The 21,988-nt window shown below is 42.2% G+C and overlaps 1 protein-coding gene across 1 annotated transcript; it reads right to left on the reverse strand.

Moving 5' to 3' along the window:
• Positions 1-2,498: 2,498 nt before the first annotated feature.
• Positions 2,499-21,602, reverse strand: Zc3h15 (zinc finger CCCH-type containing 15). The gene is made up of 10 exons (XM_038337614.2): positions 21,378-21,602; positions 14,103-14,204; positions 10,055-10,166; positions 9,182-9,334; positions 8,710-8,801; positions 7,134-7,316; positions 5,880-6,026; positions 5,634-5,735; positions 4,739-4,862; positions 2,499-3,287 (listed from the first exon to the last, which is right to left on the reverse strand). The coding sequence occupies exons 1-10, from the start codon at positions 21,450-21,452 to the stop codon at positions 3,097-3,099; spliced, it is 1,281 nt and encodes a 426-aa protein (XP_038193542.1). The 5' UTR covers positions 21,453-21,602; the 3' UTR covers positions 2,499-3,096.
• Positions 21,603-21,988: the final 386 nt, after the last annotated feature.

A 21,988-nucleotide genomic window follows, 5' to 3' on the forward strand; every position in this document is an offset into this window, starting at 1 on the left:
TTGGCCTGGGATACAGCAGAGCAGAGCTAGGCGGGGAAAACTAAACTGAATGCTGGGAGAAAGAAGGCAGAGTGAGACACCATGTAGCTAGCTGCCAGTGGGGAAAGACGCAGGCTGCTAGCTGGAACCTTACAGGTAGGCCACGAACCTCATGGTAAAATATAAAAAATAGAAAAGGGTTAAGCAAAGACATAAGAGCCAGCTAGCAATACGCTTAAGTGATTAATCAAGCAGTGATTTAATTAATACCGCTTCTGAGTGATTATTTCGTGGTCTGGACGGCCGAGAAGTAACAAGCGGCCTCCTCCTACAAGTATGACACTATTTTCAAGTAAACCCCCAGCCCTTTCCCTCTACTGAGGGTAAGCAGTGCCGGACATCCATGGCCTTCAGTTCTTAGCCCATCGGGCCCAACAGTGGTACAGGGTGTAACTAACATGCCTGCCTCCACACATCTACCTGCTTTCTCTTTAGATGGTGAATCACAAAGCTACGAATATTCCCCCTTTCCCTGGCTATGAGCAGTGTGAAGAGTCGAAGGTGAACACTCCTAAAGACATCTAAAGCTGGTGCGTATGATTACATAATAGGCTTGCAGCTTGTCAGGTCTCAGTTGCTGAAATACCCTAATTATGCATTCTGGCTACATTTCTGTACATGACATAAGGTTGTTCTGAAAACACATTAGAAGTCAGAATGGTGACTACATAGAGTTTCCTAAGACATAAAAGTACAATTTAGGATCCACACACGGAACGAAGCACAGCCGCACAGGTTTGGATACAGATCATCAAGACAGCTTTAAACATGAAGCCACAGAGGGCAAGATTATTATTCTGAATGTCTTAACATTTCCAGGTACTGAGCTTAAATACGTGTTTCAATGAGTGAATTTGAAAAAAAAAATACCACAATTAAAAATTAAACCTGTGAATCTGTGGCTTTGTTGCTATCATACTGAAAAACCATCCAGTGTATGTCTTAAAGATATATTGTACAATTATACAATTTTTAGTAGTTCATGTATGGTGGGCTTTGATTATGAGAAGCCATTAAAATTCAGACTATTCTGAATTACTCTGGCAAACATGGGGGTCACACTGTTGGCTCAGTGAACACAGTACAAACAAGGTCTCATGAAATCAACTTATGTAAGAAGAGCTCATTTAACAGAGCATGTGGAAATAAGAACAAACATTTCCTTTCTTGCAGAAAGCTTGTATTTACATTCCTGATCTCTTAAAATGAATAAAGTTACCCATTGAATTAGAATACAAGAACGTGTTAACACTAAGAATTATGTAAGAGGAACTTGGAATAACAACTCTTTAAAATGAAGTCTGAAAAAACACAAGTTCCAGATGAACCGAATTAATGTAGAGTGACTGCACAATACAGAAAAGACACAAGCTTTTTAGACGATTTTGTCATTAAGTAACTCACGAAGTAAGCTGGGTGTGGTGGCATGCACCTTTAACCCCAGCACTGTGGAGGCAGAAGATTTCTGTGAGTTCGAGGCCAGTCTGGTCTACAGAGTAGTTCCAAGACAGCTAAAGATACACAGAAAAACCCTGTCTAGAAAAACAAAAACAAAACAAAACAAAATTCACTAAGCAACTTTTCCATAGAAAGACTGGAAGAAATATTTTGTAGATATAAAGTATAAAACAATATTTTTATACAAAAAGTAGACAGGAAATAAACTTGGTTCATTATATTCTACATTAGAAAATATTATGATAAATAAGAACTAGAAAACAAATTTCTTTATAAACTTTGAGGTTATCATTTAACAATGTATACAGTCTTTCTTTTTCTTAAGTTAGATTTTGAAAGCATTTTTGGAGAACAGGTTTGTAAGAAACCATTTAAAACTGGGGTCTTCTGCACACACTAAGAAAGTGCTCCTACACTGAGCTACACATCCTGGTCCCACATCCAATATTAAAATTTACAGGTAAATGAAAAACTGAAGCCCAGAAACTTAAGATATAATTTCTCTGAGGCAGGAAAGAGGTTAGGGCTTAAGTCACCTGATATTTTAACGTTATTACCTCATATACTTGGCAATGAACTGCTGGTATCTAGTGCTAAATATGCATAAACATTTCAAATGTGCTATTATTCTAAATTTTCAAGGGACATCAATAACTAGGGCCCTCAGCTCCAAATTTTCTGGTGAATTTGTTTACCTCTTCTTTATATAATGTTGATTTCAACGAATTATTTGTTTAACTGTAAGAACCGCTTAATTAGGTAGGTGATCCAACAACTCCGGAATTAAAGTAACAGCATATAAGTCTTTCTGGAAATGGGAAATAACAACTGTTCACACTGTCAGTACTCCATGGTAACACACCATGTACCAAGAAACTCCATTAAGTCTTTGTCTCTGTGACACATACAACCAATATAATCAATATTTAATTAAAATACCAAGCTAGGAATGTTAAATACTTCACAGAAAAATTTACAAACAAAACGAAAGTCCAGTTGGATTTGGATGTACGATGGTTTTTATTTACAATTTTATTGGCAAAAAGGGGAGAACTTTAAACAGCTTCAGTACAGGGCATTGTGGCCGACCCTGTCAGGTTGGACAAGTCCCATCTCAGCGCCCATCTGACTGTCCAGATGTGCAATCCTGAACCTGCACATGCAGTTTCCTTTATCCAGTACAGCGCTCACCTTTCAGGCAGTCTTTAAAACATATAAATACAAAGGAAAGGAAACCACTCATTAAAAACTGCATCAAACGGAAAGTATTTTAAGTATGACTCTGTTGTTCCTGGAAATAACACATGCCCAGTGAAACCAAAAGCTGGAGAAGCAGTTACACTTCCTACGGGAGAGGACAGTGACAACAACCATCTTCAATTCATCATCAACTACTCTGAACTTACTAGGAGATGTAGTCAAAGTCAGAAGAGAAGACGCAGGGAGAGTATTCCTTTGAGGAGGACAGTATCCCTCCAGAATCATCACGGGAAATAAACATCCTGCTGATTCTAGGTGGCAAAACAATTAACGTAGTCAATTTCGATTACGGCTGATCATGTTGAGTTGACCTAATTTTCTTCCTTGCCTTGTTGGGTGTCATTCTTCTAGATCAAGTGTGTTTAATTCTTCTTCTAGCTCGTCCAGATCTTCCCCAGTGAACAGATTCTCATCAACGGGAACAGCATCGATGGACCCATTCTCTTGTCCCCCCACTCCGCTGTCCTCGTCAAAGTCACTTCTTTCGCCATTTTCAGCCCGGCCTCCAGAAGCTTCACTTAATTTGTTCTCTAAAAACAAAACAAAATCGAAATCAGTAAGGCCTAGAAACAAGACAGCAATACAGCAGCAGCCAAGAGTGCAGACCTTTCTTCCTTCCCTGAGACTCCTGCAGCCCGCAGGTCTTCCTTTTCTGAGCTCACCTGTACCAATTATCTGTCCACTAGGAAATCCCATCTGTGTTCCTCACGTGACTCAGCGATTTGGTTCTGAAGCAGTCCATCCCCATCTAGTTCGTTAGGACTAAAGGCCACAGAACAACTCCAGCAAAGTGCCTGTGGGCAGTCACCTGGCTTCTGGTTTAACCGACAGAGCACACGGCCTGGCATGGAGCATGGGTCTGGTCTCCAGCACATCTGAAGGTCCTAGTGCTCAAGCAGCTTGTGCTGTGCAGTGAGACCAGAGGTCAGGCCGCCGCCTCTTGTTTATGTAATGACAACGTTTCCTAGCCTTGCTTAGATTGTAGTTCACGTAAACACTTCTGATCACAAGGTCATAGAGATCTGAACTCCAGATGATGTCACCAAATCCCCACCCCACTCGCCACCCATCTCAGAGCTTGAGGGTAAACCACTTGCTTTAAGTTACCACTTGCAAACTTTCATAAGAAAGATCAGGTGTGCTAGCCTTTCCTGTTCCAGCCCTGCCGTAATCAACATTCCCGTGCTTCCCTCTCCCAGCATCCCTAGTCTTCAAGCCCCTCCTCATGGGACAGTCAGATACGCGCCCCAACCTTTCCGTCCACACGGTCCCCCCCAGAAAGCCTCCCTCCATCCGCACACTGCACCGTTACACACACTTCCAGGGTTTGCTTCTTTTCCCTCCTCCACTAGGGCCTTTCTGCTCGACACACATGTATGTTCCATTTCTCACATCCTAAAAGCCCCTCCCTGTAACCACACTGCTTCTGACACATGGTCTGTACTCATCTGTCCTCTTCCCCTATTCCCACACCGCCTTGGTAAAACAGCTACCTTATTCCAGTATCCCTTTGCCTAACTGCAACTAATAAAATACCTGTAAATTCTGGTTTCCCTCCAAACACAAGTCTCTTATTTCTTCACTCAAGTTCTGTGACTTAGTAAGCACTTCTGTTTCTGCCTGTCCCGTCACACTGGTGTGGACAGTATGTTCTAGACTGTCACTCTCCACATCCTGACTAGCTGAGCTCATTCATCCTGACACTAGTGCATATTACTTTCAGCCGGCTTTAGTCTGCAAATAGTTACACAGAAATTTGGAGAATAACATTAAAAAGCTACAGCTCCCAATTCGTTTTTGATCTTCTTTTAAGGAGTTCATCCCATGGTTTCAATACCCACTAAGCCATTCTTTTCTACAGCTCCCCCTACATTTTTTATTTAGCCGAATGTTCCCATTTCCAGTTTAGAGCCTGCACACATCTGAATTTGCCCAGGCCGGTTTCCTGGTTTCTCTGACCTCTGGAAAAGGCCATACTCACCATCTCTGTCTGAAGCGTATGTGCTGAATCTTTCCAGACTGGCTACAGTGATGCCCGTCTCTTCCACATCCCTCGGGATGTACAGGCTCACGTCTATGTCATTCACACCCACAGCGTCGTCAACCTTTAACACAGAGGAGGCAAAGTCACCACAACTAAGTTCCTCAGCTCACTTTCACTCTTGACACATTGTCTTCAGGAAACAAATTATTATTAATGCACTGCTTGAAAACTCAATTTCTTCCCCCTTAAACTTTAGAAGAAATAAAAAAGCAGTCACTGTTTCTTGTTTTCTTCTTTGGAATCACAGTTTGAGTATGACGTTCTTCTAACCTGGATTCCACAGCAACAACGCGACACTGGCAGAGCTGCTGCTCTTTACTTTGTCTACCGCCCTCACCCCTATTTGGGCAGAACAAATTATAAACAAAAAATTATTTTAAAAAGACAGAAATAGCTTTTTAAAAAATCTATTGTAAATAGCACTTAACTGTATGCACCAAGCATTGTACTAAGTTCTTTTTTATTTTGTTTTTTTCAAGGCAGGGTTTCTCTGTGTAGCCCTGGCTGTCCTGGAACTCCAGAGATCTGCCTGCCTCTGCGTTCTAAGTGCCGAGGTCAAAAGTGTGCGTCACCACCATTCAGCATGTACTAAGTTCTATAAAGAAAGCAACCCTAAAAATAGACACCGATGAACTCACCCGTTCTCAGAAGCAGCCTGGGTTAGGAATTACTTACCTGTACTGAGGTTAAGAGTGGAGGTCTAGAGAAAGTTTCTTGTGGATGGACATAGGACCTGAACTCCAGGGTCTGAGACTGGCGCCCTTAACCATGCTTCTCTTTTCTCGACCACGTCTCCATAAGATCAACATGCGAGGTCAAAGCTTGGTCTTACCTCATCACCACCTGCTCCCTGGACATAGCGGGTATCATCTGCTTCCTCGTCATCATCATTAACCAGCTCAGGACGAAATTCAAACACCTCACGACCACTGATCTACAAAGGCACACAAATGTATCATCTCAGGGGAAATGCTACCATTAATATTAGACATACTACACAGATTTAAGACAGAACCTTGTGTTTTAACAACTATGAGACAGAAGAATGAAGGACCATTGGTCTGAGTCTGGGACATACCACGAGTGCTTTCCCTGCTTTGAAATCAGCTTTCCGTCTCTCCATATCTTGTTCAAGTTTATCAATCTTTTCTTGTCTTTTCCTTTTCTTCCATGCAAGGAAAGATTCTAGAGTGATTTTGGTAACATTTGGACCTAAGGCAGAACGCTGCAAAGCAAAGAGATTTCAGTCACTTGTAGTTGTTTAACAGCATTTTCTTTCAAGGTAGGCAATTCTTTCCCTATGAAAGCTCTAAAACATAAAATAGACTAAGCGATGTTACTTTTTGCATGGTAATAGGCTAAACAAGTACCCAGAGCCGGGCGGTGGTGCCGCACGCCTTTAATCCCAGCACTCGGGAGGCAGAGGCAGGCGGATCTCTGAGTTCGAGGCCAGCCTGGTCTACAAGAGCTAGTTCCAGGACAGGCTCTAGAAACTACAGGGAAACCCTGTCTCGGAAAAAAAAAAAAAAAAAAAAAAAAAAAAAAAAAAAAAGAAGTACCCAGAGATACACACACAAAAGCTTAACACTTTGACGTAAACTTGAGCAGAAAAGTTTGCTGAAATAGATTTTAGAAACATAATAAATTCAAGCTTCATTTGTGTTATTTCAGTTGAAAGATAAAATCAAAAGACAAAACCTGCACTTCTCAGGGTAACAATAAATGGGTAGAAAAAATTATCTGCTATACATTCAGTGTTGAAAGCTCTATACACCACCACGCTGATCTCCACAAAGAAGAGGGTGCATACAATCTTAGTATTAGTCACTTACATGCACACTGAAGAAACAATGCTAAGTCTAGTGTTCCAAATAATCTCAATGCCCTCCAACTCACACACCGCTGAGCTAGAACAACCGAGATGCTCTTATACACACTACCTCTCCTCTAACTGGACAGACAAACATACCCAGAACCCAGAGGGATGGTTTCCTTCCACACAGACATAAGTATGCTAAAAAAGAAAACAGAGCACCAAGCAGAGACCCTAAGCTGCATCAATATGAGGCATAACCCTATGGTATGAAAACAGCAGTGACTCATATTTAAAAAACAAAGCACCCTACACATTCCTAAAATTAAAGTATGTCTGGCTAATGTAAACAATAAAATTTACATTTAAGACACTCAAGTGTAATTTAAGCACAGAAACTTTAGGGAAAGGGCATGATATTCTTTTTCCTTTCTTAACATGCTATTGCCCCCAAGTGGTAAATATTAGAATTTACAAAAATAATTAAATGTAGCTTTTAAGAGAAAAGATACTTGTTACCTCTCTTTCAATTAGATCTTCTAACGAAATCTCATCTTCTTTCTCTTCTTTCTTTTTGTCTTTCTTCAGCACAAATCCAGGAGGAAGTGCATGACGATACATGCAATTGTCGCCACCTCCAGGACACACCCAAAACCAGCCATACTTGTTATTTTCAATAGCTTCAAGGAAATGTCTGCACACCTAGAGAGACAGTATTATTCAGAAGTGGTGGTACAGTGTAAATCTATCTCACTTTGACTTGCTTAAGTATATGGAACAAGTAACAATACTTATATCCTAAGGCTAACTTATGTACAAAGCACACTTCTACATAAAAATATTTGAAAATGTATCTAATACAAAGTCAGGCCTGGTGGTTCATTCCTTTGTAATTCCAGCCCTCAGGAAACCAAAGCAAGAACTGTTTAAGAGTTCAAGGCCAGCCTCGGCTGCAGTGGGAGACCCTGTCCCCCCAAACAAGCCAGGAGCTAGAGAGATGCTCAGTAGTTAATGTCAGGAGGCTTAAAACTGCCTATAAGTCTGGCTCCAGAGGACCTAACACGGCCTCTGGCTCCTACAGGCACTTGTAGTCAATGTGCACGTACCACACGCAAACACTACGGCTACACGTCGATTAAAACCAAACCATGTAGTACAAACGGCAAAATATAGAGCCTCTACTCTGATGTTTTTCCAGTTAGCTTTTGTAATATAAAAGCCTGATTTTTAAATCAGCCCCCAAATCCAGCCCCAGGTCTAACTCCTAGCACTGCAAGGCACAATAAAGAAAAACCCAAACCAAATGCTATGCAGTATCGACACAAACCCGTTGGGATTACCTAATTATCAGGCAGCTCTGTGCGTGAGTCATAAGGTAAAGGTTCAAAGGAACACAACAGTGACCCTCGATCGCAGAGGGCACAAGGCACCAGGCAACAACCTCCACAAATAAAATCACTAGTATCCATCTGAAACAAATCCATCTGCGTCTTCTAGCAGGGCAGAATCTTACTGGGCATGTGCCCAGGATACACGTATGCATGTGAGTAGACAAGCTGACGAGGTACCTGAATTTTTAAAGGCAGACTTCCCAGAACTAGAGTTACTACCTTATTTGGAATTCACATGCAAAAGTACTTTTGACCTAGTAATTGAAATCAACCAGTTAATTACAAGGGTTGGCTTAACAAGCCTACTTCTTCCACTACTCACAAGACAGACGACTCTTAGTAAGCATGTACTGCATGACTCCTGTGCTTTTGAGACAGTTTTTGTAGCCTGGTTGCACATGGAATGTGCAATCTACTTCCTGGGACTGCAGGTATATGCTACCATGTCCAACTATGCTAACCCATAGTTAAGGAAGCAAAATCACTCCAGAAAATTGCATTTAGGAAACTTTGTAAGTTATTCAGCTTTTAGACCAATTTTATTAAATCAATTTAATTAAATTTGTAAATTCCAAAAATAAGCTTATGTTGATGAAATGTAATTTTCTAATACTCAACAATCCAGTAGAAAACATCAATACCTTGCCATAAAATTCTCCCTAATAATAAATGCCACAGCAACTCAATTCAAGAAAAGGACATACTATTTGAGTTTTTGGTTTTTTCTTTTCCGCCTCACCATGCTTCTTGTTTACTACTTCTTCCAGCTTTTTCTCATCCCAATTATCCATAGTATCTGAATAAAAAGACATAACAAGCAATTTTTATCTCCTGCTCTACTAAGCAGACAGTACACTACACTGAAATATTCATAATGTAACAATTTTCTCTGAAGCAGAAAAGACAGCATACACAATATTGCAAATTATCCACCCAAGCACCCTAAGTAGTTTAGATAAACGAGACATTAGCACAGGAAGGAAGACAGCCAAATCCAATTTAAACCACTGTATTCTAAACATCATTTACTTAAACTCTGCGCAAACCCCCAACTGTTCTTTACAAACATACTAGTCAATACTGTATTAATATGTTAATAAGTAGTAAAAAACAAAAAAGGGGGTTTACTTTTCAACCTTAAGAGAAAGCTAAGGAGAAAGCTAAGGAATACCTTACCTTTTTCAAGTTCTTCATCTCTGGCATCAATGTAAACACTTCGTTTTTCACACTTTCTCTCCAAAGTGAGGTCATGAGAGAACTTACATTTATCTCCTTTAGTACACTGCCCTTGTTTGAAGAATGCGCACACTACAGATTTGGGATCTGCACCTGTATGCAACAGGAAGGACATCTATATTACAGGCAGGTAACCCATTTTCAGGACCCCATTCCTACTGCAGGGTGTTGGCCGTTCCTTCTTTGTGTCCCCCATCTCCCAATCTTTCTTATAGGTTGCTCGATGGTAGCTTGTATCTGGGATTATTTCTGTCTAATTTATTATTTTCTATTTACTAATGTAAGAGAAAGTATCACTTAGAGGTGTTTGGTTAGGTATTTCTTTAAAGTTCTTTACATAACATTTTAGCTATTTGTTTTACTTTTATAAACAAAATAAGTGGCAGAAGTGAAGACCAAACATAGAGGTTCTTCTAGTTCCTTGGCTATGGAGTCAGTGAGACAGGAGGCAAAGAAAAACACAAATGGAAGACTACTTACTGCCCCAAATATGCATGCGATGTACCGTTTATGAGACCACAGCTTTGTCTTGGCTCTAAAGACCACCCCCATTAAAACACAAAGAACAGAACTCCAGAAAACTATCACGTTGTTTTTATTTTCTTAAGACAAAGCCTTGATGTTTAGCTTTGGCTGGCCGTGAACTCATACAGATCTGCCTGACTCTTCCTCCTGTGCGCCGGGATTAAAAGTACATATTACGACGTCAGGCACAAATCACATAAAAAGCAGAGAAACTGCCTGCATGCGTGTGTATCTGAGGTGGCCAGGGTACTGGGAACTGAGACCAGGTCCTCTGACATTTAATTTTACCTTTACTTATCTTCTGTGCGGCGACCACAGGCTTGAAGAGCTCGTTCAGCTCCTGCAGCTCCTTCTTCTTGTCATCTTTCTTCAGCTTCTTCTCAGCTTCACTTTGTGCCACCTGCATTCCCAGGTTACAAATGTCAGCCTGATCGCTTACACAACTGTTTGCACTGTACAGCAGTTACTACCACAACAAAGACATCTGTACATTTATATTATGCACTCTTTACATTAAGTGGCTTACATATTAGATATTGTGGTTAAACTATTAAAATTGATAAACTTTGTAACAAATTCCTTTTTGTACTATAATTAGGCACCACACATAATTAAAATGCATTCAAAGCTAATGAGTTCATGGTAACAAGCAAATATTAAACACTTAACCCTGGCATTTAGCAAATACTTTTCAACTGAAGTATATTTTTTCCAGTGAAAACAAGTTACACTCTAGAAATATGAGCGCATTTTGACAAGATGAAAATAGCCCGGCCCGGGCAGTGGCGCAGTGACGGTCAGTAACCACCACAAACTAGTGGTGGGGGTAACAGAAGACACAGCACTCACAGTGCTAGGACATGCTTTACATACCCAATACGATTAGTGCATTCATCTAAAACATTTATACCTCAGCCTTATATTAGAAGACACAATACAAGATGCTTATTTAAGGAAGCTTAGACTGTGGGAAGACAGACATACAACTATAATACAATATACACAGAACTCTGAAAACAAAGAATGTCTATATGCTCAGAAAATTAGATTGAGCTGATAACTTTGTAGAGGAGTGCTATCAACAAGAAAAGGACGTAAAAGGAACTGCCACTGAAAACACCAAGGACCAGAGAACACCAAGGACAAGTTTGGATCTTATCAGTAGGTGAGAGACTATAACTTAGTAGTTTAAAGTAACCAGATCAGGTTCCATTTTACAAAGAAAGGGTAGAGACTCTTGAGGACAGAGTAGCAATGCTTGAAGAAAGCAAAGAATCTCCTGCAATTGTAGACAGGAAGGCACTAGGGATTTGAATAGGTCTAAGTACAAAAAGGAGAAGAAAAGCATTTAGGAAGCAGAACTAAGGACGAGGATAAAGAGGAGCCTGGGATTAGCATATGCACAGTAAGTGCTGCTGAAAAAGACAGGGAATACAGGAGGAACAGGTTTCAGGACAGGAGGTGGAGATGAGCTCAGGTTTGGACACAGGAGCATGAAATGCTTACAGAGCATCTGGGCGGAGCTGTTTAAAGGCAGCTGCACCGGACACCAACTCCACTGCAACTAGACAGGGCCTAGTCTGAGATAACACAGAACCTAAGCTGTTAAAGAGACTCAAGAAACAGCAGCAAGAAAAATAAATCAGTAAGAAGAAAATGTGTTCAAAAATGAAAAACAAAACAAACCTTGAAGAAAACCAATGCTACAATTAGGTCATTCCAAGTTCTGACTTCAACTACGTAATAGAAGTGTTTAAACAACAACAACAAAATCATTCTGTTATCCTTTATATCATAGTACACTTTGCTGGCTAGGCTTATCTCCTATGTAGCATCTAGAATATACTGAAGGCCATAAACTACTGGGACATAGTGGCACAGGTCACTTAGTACTTATGAGGCTGAGGCAAGAAGAGAGATCAAGCAAATGTTACAGCAATGTGGTTGTCTTTCTAGTCCAAACACCTGGCCTAAGAGGCTCAAATTTAAAATGCTCGGGCTCCCTTTAGAGTTGCTGAATGAAGCCTGGCAGTGGCAATCAGTCAGTCCCTACTTACTCGTCTTCTGATCTCTCCGCAGGCTCACAGCCCCTGTGTGTGCATGAGCGGCAGAAGCTGTATCCCTAGCACACCCCCTCAGGCTCCTGAGTAAACAGGCAGCACAGTAGCTCCCTGGAGATGGAATGATGAAGGGGACCTCACAGGCCCTGACAGCTGTTTAGGGGAGCTGTGGTGCGCACCCCTGGGAGAGATGCCTTGGAAATAACTAAGAGCAGAGTCATCTTCCACAGCACACAATCCAGGGTAGGACCTCAGGCCTGGGTCTACAAACAGCACTGCTGCTCAGTTTCAAAGTCATATGTGGTAATTAGGTACTCTACATTCAATGCTGACCAGTTAAAATGTAACACTGAATGCAGTGACATACTTAAGAAGCTCAGGAATTCTGTAACATCACTAGGGTATTAAATCAGAAACAACACTCAAACGACTAGGAAATGTATTGGACGGGAGTCTTCTTTAACAACCAGGGGAACCCTACAAGGGATAAGTGCCCTTCCACTGCAATATAAAAACTGATGTATGTGAACGACTTAAAGTCATGCAACAAAAAAGATCCAACCCAAGTCTACCTGTCTCCAAGGCTTAGCATACAGCTATCCTTTGGTAACTCTGGGCAGTGAGTCTAGACCCCTTCCAGATGCCCAAATCTGTGTTAGCTCAAGTCCCTTGAGTATTACTGATAAGATCTAATACAATGTAGGCTATCTAAACCATCTCACTGCTTAGGAACAATAGTTTTCAAAACTCTGTACCTTCTCAGTACAAACATAATCATCTTATTAGAGCTAAAGACACGGCAATGATGTACCTTTTCTTTAAAAAAGAAAACAGACATATTTTGAAGTTTAGCTATTTCAGCCCGAAGACACTCTTACTGAACAAAGTAAAGCCAGCGCCTTGAAAGAACACTATTGTCTGGCTCTAGAATAGAGCTGTGACGTGAGGGGAAAGAGACAATGATTTGGAGACAGCACGGAGAGAAATGGGTTCTAGGCAAAGATCAGTAATCTAACAGATATTAAGCTGATGTTCTCAGATTAAAAAAAAAACTGTAGTTAAAAACATAGTTGAGAATTTCTCTTCTACTGTTACCAAGAATTAAGGAAAAGATATTTAAAAAGAAAATTAAAAATAAAGACCATATTTGTAAAACCTTAAAGGATGAAAGGTCTAAAGAATTCAAAGAAAAAGAGGCTAAAGTTTTTGAACAAGTTATCCATTCTTATATAAGAACAAATATCTCAGAAGCAGCAAGAATAAAAAGGAGACATCATAGCTAACATATACGTCTAGGTCATTCACTATAATAAAAATCAACGTGATAATGACCCAGACAACAAATAGTAGAACAGAAGACACAATCCAGAAAGAGACCCTAATGTATCAGTACTTATATTCCAGTTCAGTGGCAATATGACGCCGGACCAAGTAGCTATTCAACTTTAAAGACAATCTTACAGATACATATAATATAGGACAAAGTATAGATTGCAAAAAGGAAGCAACCAGAAAACAAATAAATAAAACAAAATCTAAGAAACTAAGAAAATTGTGCAAAACAACCCAGCAGAAATTGAGATAAAATTACAGTACAGCAAAAGAGAGATGAGACAAATTATCTGCAATGTTAAAAGTATTTTACAAATTTGTAAGAAAGGCTGGGTGGTGGTGCACACCTTTAATCCCAGCACTCAGGAGGCATAGGCAGGCGGATCTCTGTGACTTCGAGGCCAGCTTGGTCTACAGAATGAGTTTTAGGACAGAACTCACAGCTACAGAGAAACCCTGTCTCGAAAAACCAAAAAGAGAAAGGCAGACAGTATCTGAGTAGTTGGCCAGGACAGGGGAGTCACAGCGTAAAATGACAAGTACATGAGAAGACCCACTCTACCCGAGAAACACAATGAAATGTCACTTAAAGCTTACTATAGGGGAAACACTAAGACACCTTAGCATCTAGTACATACAGGAGACGAGAGTGGGAACTGTTACTCCACAGAATCTGCTCAGACAAACTCATTAGAGCTCAGGGTCAGAGAATGGCTCAGTGAGCAAAGGCATTTGCGGCCAATCCTGAAGAACTCAGTTCAGCTACTGGAATCTACACCGTGAAGAGAGAGAACCAACTCTCCTTGCAAACTGCCCTCTGACCCACAGACAAGCATTATGGCATGTGCACTCACATACACAAAATAAAATAAATAAAATTCTGAGATAGACGGTATATTCTATTACACCCATCAGAAAAATACAGCAATTTATAAATTATTTACCTGACGTGGATTCTGCTGACCAAATTTCACTTGATGAGTGACAGCCTTAATAAACTTCTGTTGCTTTGCTCCTTTCTTATTCTTTAGACCAAAAGTTTTGTCCTAAATGGGAAAGAACAGAAATAATTTGGTAAATTACTATCTTTTCAATGATGTACACACTTATTTATTTATTTATTTTTTCGGGGCAGGGTTTCTCTGCAGCTTTAGAGCCTGTCCTGGAGCTAGCCACACTTATTTATTGATAGGCAAAATAAGTCTTTTAAAAAAATAAGATTTATTTTTATTTTAGTACATATTTGTTTTGCCTGCATGCGAGTCTGTGTGCACAGTGTACAGTGCCCGTGGAGACCAGAACAGGGTGTTGGGAAATGACCCCGGGTCATGTGGAAGCGCATCCAGTGCTCTTCATAGGCTAGCCCCAGGAAATAGATTCTTTATGTCACAAAAATACATAAAATATTATAGCACCAGACAAAGGCAAGACATCACTATGACAAAAGCGATTGGGGTGGGGGTGGCGTGGAGGGGACTGATGCCCAGGCCATGGAGGACTGCTACCTGCTGGGCTGCTCCACACACACACAGCTTGTACAACTGGCTTTCTTAGAACACCAGGATCACCAGCTTAGGGGATGACACTGCCCACAGTGATCATCAAATCAAGAAAATAAGGTCAATCTTGGGAGAGCACTTCCTCACTGAGGTCTTCCCTAATAACTGTGGCCTGTGTCCTGCTGACCTAACAAGTAGCCAGCCCAATGAATATGAATGTGTGTCACTCGAAACATCAAATAGGACATTGCAATTTAATACCAACCGACAACTGTCACTGCCACCATTTGGCTGATGTTTCAGATCATCAGGTCTTTGGACCTGCGGGGGAGTTATACTGGAAAAAGTCGCCCCACAAACAAGCTGAGGGAAGTGCTATGAAGAGAGTATTCTTAGCTTCTTTCACAGTGCTGGTAGAATCCAGGACAATGAGCATATAAATCACAAGATATCTTAGCATCCCCTTTAGCAGAGGGGATGTACACAGCACTTTCAAAACTCAAGTGATCTCAGGATGCACGTTTGTAAGCTTATGCCGAATGAAGTACCGATGAACTTACACTGGGGACTACTGAACAAGAAAGGACACATTAACTGGAAAGCAGCATTTTAGTTAAGTTTGGTAATTTATTAGTTCATTGGACGCCCATTACAGAGGTTCTCATTTTGTGATCAGCACTTATGGTAATCCTTAGCTCTCTACCTCATATTTAATCAGTATGCTGAACAAAAGCCTTTAGAAAGGATTTCAGATGTTTGTTTGTCTTTTGTTTTCTGGAGACAGCCTGTCTCTGTGTTCTGAAACTTGCTCTGTAGACCAGGCTAACCTTGAACTCACAGAGCTCTGCCTGCCTCTGCCTCTAGAATGCTATGATTAAAGGTGCTCCACCAGGGCCAGGGTGGGTCTTCAGATGTGTAAGGATGTGTGCACATGGTTTGGGGCTGTAATGAGATGAGTGGTACCCCTTGAAAACGTCTATCTACCACACTTTAAATGTGACTTTATGTGGAAACAAGTCTTTGTGGATACAATCTCCCAATGAGGTTACACTGAGAGAAGGCGATGTGAAGACAGCAGAGATTAACACAAGCACAGGCTAAGGAAAGCCAAAAATTGCTGGATGACATCAGACACTAGGAAGAAGCCATGGAGAATCTCCCCCCTCCCGTTGCCTTCAGAAAGGGGTCATGAACATGCTGATCATGGATTTCAGACTTCTTTATCCGGAACAGTTTTGGGTAATCTGTTACAGCAGCCCAAAGAAACTAAAACAGTGAGATTGGCACTAACAGGGCTGGCTGGCACTACCATCTGAACTCTATTTCATTTAGGTAATGCCATTTTCCTGCAAGAATCTGGCTAGGAGAGACAAGCCTGACTAAAGGGAAGAGAAGGGGAACAGGTGGGAGAGAGTTATCTTCTAGTTTATTGCACATATCATTCTCAGGACCATTTCCTTTGTTCTTTTGGGAGGTGGGGAAGACAGGACTTACTATGTAGCCCAGGATAGCCTTGACTAATCTTGCCTCACCTTCTACCACACACTCCCACACCTGGCTTCAGCCTTACATTTTAACCACTTTCCCCAAAGGCTCTGTGCCTGTGCAGTGTTTGTAGAAGACCGCTACCCATCCTGTTTGTTGTTAGCCCCCTACTGAGTCACGAGAGGCATCACCTGGTAGCTACATCCTTAGTCTGGCTTTCAGCCTCTCACTTTCCTATGCAGGGTCTCCTAGAGCGGGGTCTTCCAGAACCCTTCTTCACAGCAGAGAGCGCTCAGTCCTGCCTATGTTCTAGATCAGTAACCAACCCATCTGTGAGCTGCCAACCTTCACACGTGGATGCTCAACATTATAGATGGCTCCAACCTCAAAACAGAATTTGTAGTTTTTCTTTCTCATTCTCTTGCTTATGAGTGGTTTCACAGAATGCCAAAAAAAAAAAAAAAATTCTGAATTCTCTGAAAAGCTTTAAGTCTGAAATAACAAACACTATTGAATGAACTATCTAAAACCATGTAACATAACACAATCTTTCTAGTACCTTAAACTCAATACAGTCTTTCATTGTTTTTAACAGGAAAAGCTCAAAGGTGTTTTGATTCTAAAAGGTTACTTCTCACTGGTAAACACTGCTTTATTCATTACCATGTACTTAAACTTTGCTTTACTTTTACTTACCTAAATGTCTGCTTGTGTTTTAGTATCCCAGCACAGTATTACAAAACTCTACACACATACTCCATAGCTTATGTATATGAAAAAGGAAACACATAAGCTGAAATTGCTTTTTATCAAGCTTTTAATAAATGGCATCCTCTGTTTTTGTAAAAAGCTTAATATTCTAGCCAATTCCAGGGTATGATGGTCAAGGGTCATGTGACAGATGGGGCATTATTTTAGGTATGAACCAAGTATGAAACACCCTGCCTTCTTTGTACAGTAACGAGCTATCCTGAGTGAAAGGAGAATATAGGACCAACAAGATCTATAAATGCTCTGTCCAGCATGCAAGTACAGAGAAGCAATAAACCATGAATAAATAAAATTGGATAGTAAACCATATACTGACATAGAAATATTTAACCAAGAAAACAAAACAAAACAAAATATCCCCCCCCCCCCCCAAAAAAAAAAAAACACAGGCAGCTTGAGAACAGACTTCCAGTAGCAGTTCCTGGAGAAGTATGTAATTCCAGACCTGAAAAGGAACACAACAACAAAATACAAACAGACAGACAAACCCCAGCAAGTTCCAGGTTTAACTACACTGCTTTAGTACTTAATTAACCAGTTTAATGAATAAATTTATTTCTGGAGAAGAAAATTGTTTTCTATATATAAAGGGCACACATTTACTTAGCATCTTCCTGAATACAGACAGAAACACACTCACACACACACACTCTCCTGAATCTTCTTCACAGTCCTAAGATATGTCTTCCTACAGCCACAGAAGCTTTGACATGTCCCCAAGCTGTTTAAGAATATGACCTAGAGCCAAATTGGGCTGGTAACTGTGTCATAGGAAAAGTGAGTCTAACCTTAAGTATGAATTAAAGATTTGCTAACACTGAGGCACTACAGAAAGTACCCGACAGCAAGGACTTGGGGGGCCTGACCTTCTGGGTTTAAATCCTGGCTTCCTGCTGGCCAGTTCAGTATACCTTGGGCAAGTTATTTAACCTTTGTGCCTGTTATCTCAACTGTATAATGAGTACTAACACTTATCTGAAACAAATAAAGGCGCTATGTATCACTTAAATACAAGGTTTTTTCCCTTCTTCAAAATACTGAGGAAACTGTCTAGCTCAGTACTTGTCAACTATTAAATGACATATTTAAATTAAAAAGTATCTGATCTAAGTTCTTGCTCTTCTCACCACCAAAACCTATGTTTTTCGGAGTCCTGGTTATGTCAGAGATAAGATGGTTTACCAAAAGCACCCCCTACACACACACACACACACACACACACACACACGCACGCACGCACGCACGCGCGCACACACAGCCTAGGCTGGCATAAGACTGGGTTTGTAGCTGAGGATGACCTTGAACTTTCCATCTACTTGCTTCTATCTCCAGAGTGCTAGAATTACAGAAACACACCACAATGCCCAATGTGTGGCGATAAGAGTAATCCAGGGCTTCATGTGAGCTAGGCAGAAACTCTACCTGAGTGACAGCCCGTTACAAAAAGCCTTCTAAAGAGTACATTTTGAATAATACTGGTACACCTTAAAAGTAGGGTGGTTTACGACCCAAACTATGTCAATAAAGCCTTTCCTTGGGCTCTGGACAAACTCTTACCCAGAGTTGAAATGGATTTGGAAGCAGGAAAGTATTAGGTAGGAAAAGGTTTCAGTGACTCCCATAAAGCTAGAAAAACACCGCATATTTACGGTTTCAAACATCAGTTACAAGGAAAGATGGGTATGTTTCCGTGGGTGAATGGAGAAGCAGAATGTAAAGGAGTGAGAAAAGAGGCAGTGAGGAGAGGACGGCTTCCGAGCCTCCACACTCCTCACTTCAGATCTGACCTTTCCTCTTCTGAGCCTTAAGCAGTCCTGCTCCTTAAAGAAAGCAGGAGAGTCAACGTTGAGTGTTCCAAGGTAAGTAAGTGGTTCTGGGATCTATTATCTGAGAACCTAGGGTAGACAGAGGCTGACATTGTACTAACTTGGTGATTTTGTCTCCAAATATACAACCTAATGGATTTTGTTGTCTATTTATAAATGGACACTTTGCAACTGATGAATTTAGCTGCCAGCAATCAACAGCTTCTACATCCTCCTTTCAAACCTAGGTCCCGTCTGCAGAGGTCTCCATGGTAACTATTCTACAGTGCTTCACATCCGCAGGGGAACATACATTTCTTATCCGTTTGCCTTAAACCAACCAGATCCTTTGCAACTGGAGTTTCAGACAGTTGTGAGCTACCATGTGGGTGCTGGGAACTGAACCTGGGTCCTCTGGAAGAGCGGCCAGAGCTCTTAATCGCTGAGCCACCTCTCCAGCCCCCTTTTATTCTTTAAAACAGGGTTTTATATTATAGCCACTGCTGTCCTCTAACTTGAAACCCTTGTGCCGTAGCCAGGATTCTGGCTCTGCCTGGTCTATGATCAGGCAGTTTGTTGCTCAAAGTTGATCTCAAAGTATTATTTTGGCTCTAAGAAAATAGATGTTATATACTGTCTGGTGACCACATGTAAACGGAGAATAAGCTTGAACTACTGTGTGATGCAGTCATTTCAAGACGACACATACTCACACAAGTGACCCTGTGATCCCCGGACAGTTTAAAGGAGGAAGAGGGGAAAAAGCAGACAATTTTCTTACAAAAATCAATAGAGGGCTGTTTTACATGAAATTTGACTAAGGAGCCAAAATATAAGCTGGACTACCACCGACGTCATCAAGACACGCTAGGGTCTTAGAGAAATCCAAACAGGTCAGACCAGGCTCCATTCCCTTTCTCTAGTAGCACACTTTCAATCAGGTAAACGGTGGAGGTTTTTCACAACACCCAGAAAAGCAACAATCCTGTTAGGAGATGAATGAATTTTAGGGGAAATAGAATACTATAAATAACTTTGACTTTTTTGCTTTTTGTTTTTCAAACAGTGTTTCTCTGTATAGCCCTGGCTGTTCTGGAACTCACTCCGAGGACCGGGCTGTCTTCCCACTCAGAGACTGGCATCACCACTTTAAAGAAATAGCTTAGTCTTATTAATTAAAAGTGGTTAAAGCTCTATATTCTCTGAAGTGTATCTAACTTTTACTGTCTTGTGGTCTCTATTTTGTTGGTTCAGCTGCAGAATGCTATCTTGGAATGCCTTTTGTTGGCACAGCCCTGAACTGCCACTGGATTTTTGGGTCCCAAATCCTGTGAAGATGACAATATTTTGCTTTCCTTTCCAACTTTCTTTTTCTTTTCTTTTCTTTCTTTCCTTCTTCTTCTTTTTTTTTTTTTTTTTTTTTTTTTTTTTTTTTTCTGAGACAGGGTTTCTCTGTGTAGCCCCAGATGTCTTAGAACTCCTCTGTGGACCAGGCTGGCCTTGAACTCACAGAGATCTGCCTGCCACTGCCATTGTCTCCCGAGTGATTCAAGGCCCCACCACTAGTCAGCAATTATTGTTTTCAAATGTTTTGGTGATGACAGTTCTACAACAGAGTTACGACAGCCAGGATCGTTATTGTCTTCACACAATTTTATTTAAGACAACTAACTTTAACTACATGCAATGACAATTGTACATACAATTGGACTTGGAGAAGGGAACACTGGGGAGTCTCACTGCTACCTTCCACAGCTGTAACAATCAAATGTTGAAAAACAAAAATAAGCAAACATCGCATTCTAAAACACTCATTCTGGTATTTTAGTAAGAACGAACCCATACAGGGCTACCTTTTATTCAGATCTGTTATGCTGTAAAACGGTCACTGCTTTTCCCAACTACACCCCGAACCTATGAGGTACCATTGATTTTTAAGGACGAGGAGGATTAGTAGGGAAGATCTCACAAAGAGGTGCACGTCCTTTTCCGAATGTCAGACATGGCTAACCATCTTAAGGAAACTCACGTATGCAATCGCTGTAAACCCGAGGAACATTTAAAAACATCAATCCCTTGCCTCGCTCACTGAAGGCCTACACGTTTAATGCACTCAAAGTCGCTGTGTGTGTGTGTAGATAAACTGGGAGCACCGTCATCAACACAGGCAGTGACACAGCCTACACAGGTAACTCGGAATCGGAATTAAATACTCTGTACAAGGCTGCTGGGTTACCCTGTGCTTGACCCTAAAGTTTCCAGATGGATCAAAAGGGAAGAAAAAAAAAGTCAATTCTGTTGGCGCTTGAAAACGAACAGCACACACGACTCTGTGTGTGATAAAGGAAATACAAACGCCAGCGGCATGAGGCCTGTGGGAAGGGGCCGTCCAGAAGGACGCTCAGCCCTGCCCCTTCAGGCACAGCCCAGGGAACGGCTGCAACCCGGGAGCGAGGGAGGCCGGGCCGGGGTCAGCGGGCGGCCGAGGGGCGCGGGCGGGGACCGGGCGGGCTCGCCCTAGCGCTCAGGTCCGGCGAGCGCCCCAGGGGCCGTGGCCGTGGCCCACCGGGCTGGACGCCGACACGTGGCCCCGGGAGCGGCGCTCGGCAGCGGGGCGAGCCCCGGCCCCGCGCGGGGAGAGAGGGGGAAGGGTACGCACCTCGATGATCTTCTCCTTCTTCTTCTGCTCCGCCTTCTTGCTGCCCCCGGCCTGAGCCTGTTTCTTGGGGGGCATCGCGGAGGAGGCGGGGGCGCCGAGCCGACTGCGGCGCGGATGGCGACCGTCGGGGCGTCCGGCAGCGCGGCGGGAGCAGGAAGACCCGGCCGCCGCCGCAGCGCACGGAAAGCGACGCGCTCATTCGCCGCCCGGATGCGGCCTTTGCGACAGGACGGCGCCGCGCGGCATTGTGGGGCGGGAGCAGAGGCGCCCCCCCCCCTCCGGAAGTGCGGCTGCGCGTGCGCTCCGGCCGCGCCGGGCCGGGAGCGGGCGTGGAGGGGACGTGGGAACCGGCAGGGGCGACGGCGCGGTCGGTGGGGCCGGAGTCGCCGTGCATCCGTGCGCCCTTACTGGTCCTAGATAGCTCTGTGGTCCTGGCCTGGGCGATCAGGAGGCGGCTGCAGCCATTCTGAACATGCAGGGGCACGGCTGGAGTGCGGCACCTTCAGTATCAAACAACATGAAGGAAGAGTTTCCTTTGCACGTCGCAGACGCGGACTCCTTCCTACACGGTGGAGCCGTCCACCTCCTTTGAAGTCCTGTAGTAATTTTAG

Source organism: Arvicola amphibius, chromosome 7, assembly GCF_903992535.2.
Source record: "Arvicola amphibius chromosome 7, mArvAmp1.2, whole genome shotgun sequence".
NCBI classification, from domain to species: domain Eukaryota; kingdom Metazoa; phylum Chordata; class Mammalia; order Rodentia; family Cricetidae; genus Arvicola; species Arvicola amphibius.

Bases quoted from the DNA above. Each gene is read 5' to 3' on its own strand.
- Zc3h15 (XM_038337614.2), bottom strand. From the start codon at position 21,452: ATGCCCCCCAAGAAACAGGCTCAGGCCGGGGGCAGCAAGAAGGCGGAG. The intron at 8,802-9,181 runs GTAAGGTATTCC...CTTTTTATTCAG, and splicing joins AGATGAAGAACTTGAAAAAG to ATACTATGGATAATTGGGAT. The intron at 3,288-4,738 runs GTGAGTATGGCC...TTTTGTTTTTAG, and splicing joins ATACGCTTCAGACAGAGATG to AGAACAAATTAAGTGAAGCT.